A 2,504-nucleotide genomic window follows, 5' to 3' on the forward strand; every position below is an offset into this window, starting at 1 on the left:
CTGAAAATCTCAAATTTTAAATCCAATATTTTGTTGAGGTAGGCCAATTTCCTCTAAAAATTGCACATTTTAGGGAGTTTTGATCAATTCCGACGAAATTAGAAAACAACTTTTTTTTGCGCGCTACTCGCGCATTTTTTAATGTTAAAGCTTGTGCTTCCTCTCCTTTGCCTTATAAATTATAACACATAGTCCCAAACTCAAGAAAGAAAATTTAAGGATAGATCGTTTACAAAAGAAGGGCCTCAATGTGTAATGATGTTGAAAGAATATGTTTGTAATAAATAAATCCATAACGAAAATTAAAACGAGTGTGGCCATATATAACACAAGAGCATTTCTTGTTGAGGTAGGCCAATTTCCTCTAAAAAATTGCACATTTTAGGGAGTTTTGATCAATTCCGACGAAATTAGAATTGAAAAAACAAAAAATTTTTCGCGCGCATTTTTTTATTTTAAAGCTTGTGCTTGCTCTCCTTTGCCTTCTAAGTTATTTAAGAACATAATAGTCCCAAACTTGAGAAAGAAAATTTAAGATAGATCGTTTTACCTAAAAGAAGGGCCTCAATGTGTAATGATGGTAAAAGAATAGGCCTATGATTGTAATAAATAAAACCACGATGAAAATGCTTATATTTAGTTTCAAACACACGTGTGTAATAATAAAATAAGCCCTATGTCGTATTGTTTTCTATATGGGGGGGGGGGGTATCACACCAAGTCATAAATTACTAACCGAGAAAATTATTACCTTTGCCACCACCCCCTGACCCAAGACCCCTGTTACGCGCCTGCTTATAAGTGGGCCCCCCACTTTGAAAAACGTTCCGCCGGCCCTGATATACTGGACAAAATACAGTGTAATATACTGGACAAAATACATAGTTATGTACGGCACAAAATACAGAGTAATGTAGTGGATAAAATACAGTAATATACTGGACAAAATACAGATATGCCTATACTAGACACAATACAGTAATTAACTGGACAAAATACAGTAATATACTAGACAACATACAGAGTAAGATAGTAGACAAAATACAGAGTAATACGGTATACTGGACAAAATACAGTAATATACTGGACAAAATACAGAGTAATATACAGTAGTAGACAAATTACAGTATAGTGGAAAAAATACAAAATGATACTGGACACGATACAGTAATATACTGGACAAAATACAGAGTAATACAGTGGATAAAATACAGATAATGTGCAAAATACTGTAATATATATTGGATAACATACAGTAATATGCTGGGCAAAATAGAGTAATATTCTGGAAAAAGTACAGTAGTATATTGGACAAAATATGTTTAAATAAGCCTTTCAAATCTCTAAATTGTTGGGTTTTCGAGGGCACATTGGACCACTTGACGGGCTCTGAGCATCTCCTGGACCTACCTGCTTGTGCTCCTGTCTAGGAAAATTGCCTTATTGTCAAGAATCTTGCCCTCCCCCTCTGTTCAAGACATTAAACCCCCTCTCAGGCAAATCCTAGCATTACTCCCCACATTACCACATTATTTCTTAATATCATTATAATTTGAATTTATAATTTACAGTATCTTCAGCGGCTGGAAGTCTGATTGGAAATGACAATCAGTATCATGCTGGACACACTCAACAAGGTAATATACTGGACAAAATACAGTGTAATATACTGGACAAAATACAGAGTAATATTGTAGACAAAATACAATAATATACTTGAAAAAGTACAGTAATATACTGGACAAAATACAGAGTAATATTGTAGACAAAATACAGTAATATACTTGAAAAAGTACAGTAATATTCTGGACAAAATACAGAGTAAATTTAGTAGACGAAATACAAATATACCGGACAAAATACAGTAGTAGACCTATACTGGACAAAATACAGTACAGTAATATACTGGACAAAATACAGAGTAATATAGTAGACAAAATACAGTGTAATATACTGGACAAAATACAGTAATATACTGGACAAAATACGAAGTATCATACACTACTGGACAAAATATAGAAACATACTGGACAAAATACCGTAATATACCAGACAAAATATACAGAGTAATATCAAAGAACTTTTAATAAATAGCAGAAGAATGAGCTGCTCTGCGTATTTGTATTAAAATTTGATGGAACACCCGCCCTCCTGCGAGTGGGGTAAAATTTGAATATTTTACAAAGTGGAGAAACTACAGGAAACAAAAGAACCAGAGCAGCGCCTTTATTGCTGTTTATTATTTCTATATAGGGCCGCCGCGCGGACAGGGTAAAATTGCTCTCCGTGTACCCACAATGCCTTTCGAACGGATGTTCCTCTATATTTGGAAGCTGCTCTATCTTCTGCTATTTATTATCTTTGGTAATATACAGGTCAAAATACAGAGCACCAGTTACAGGTGTTTCAATCTCAGCCTAGAGGTTGGAATGTGAACAGGTAATACCGTAAAACCTCGAATTGAAACCTTGTGGACTTAAAACTTGAGATGAAGCCCATCTCAA

At 34.4% G+C, this 2,504-nt stretch overlaps 1 protein-coding gene across 5 annotated transcripts in view; it reads left to right on the forward strand.

The window, feature by feature from the left end:
- LOC117105442 (death domain-containing protein CRADD-like) overlaps positions 1-2,504 on the forward strand; it is a 19,871-nt gene that overhangs the window by 14,849 nt on the left and 2,518 nt on the right. For 4 of the 5 annotated variants that reach the window (XM_033246573.1, XM_033246575.1, XM_033246574.1 and 1 more), the window contains one exon: positions 1,572-1,637. The exons of the other annotated variant lie outside the window; for it this stretch is intronic. In XM_033246573.1, coding sequence (XP_033102464.1) covers positions 1,572-1,637 — 66 coding nt within the window. The remainder of the gene's footprint in view (positions 1-1,571; positions 1,638-2,504) is intronic. 5 annotated transcript variants of the gene reach the window in all.

This window comes from Anneissia japonica, unplaced genomic scaffold (genome assembly GCF_011630105.1).
Source record: "Anneissia japonica isolate Jap-2015-1 unplaced genomic scaffold, ASM1163010v1 scaffold1128_len1000024_cov185, whole genome shotgun sequence".
NCBI classification, from domain to species: Eukaryota; Metazoa; Echinodermata; class Crinoidea; order Comatulida; family Comatulidae; genus Anneissia; species Anneissia japonica.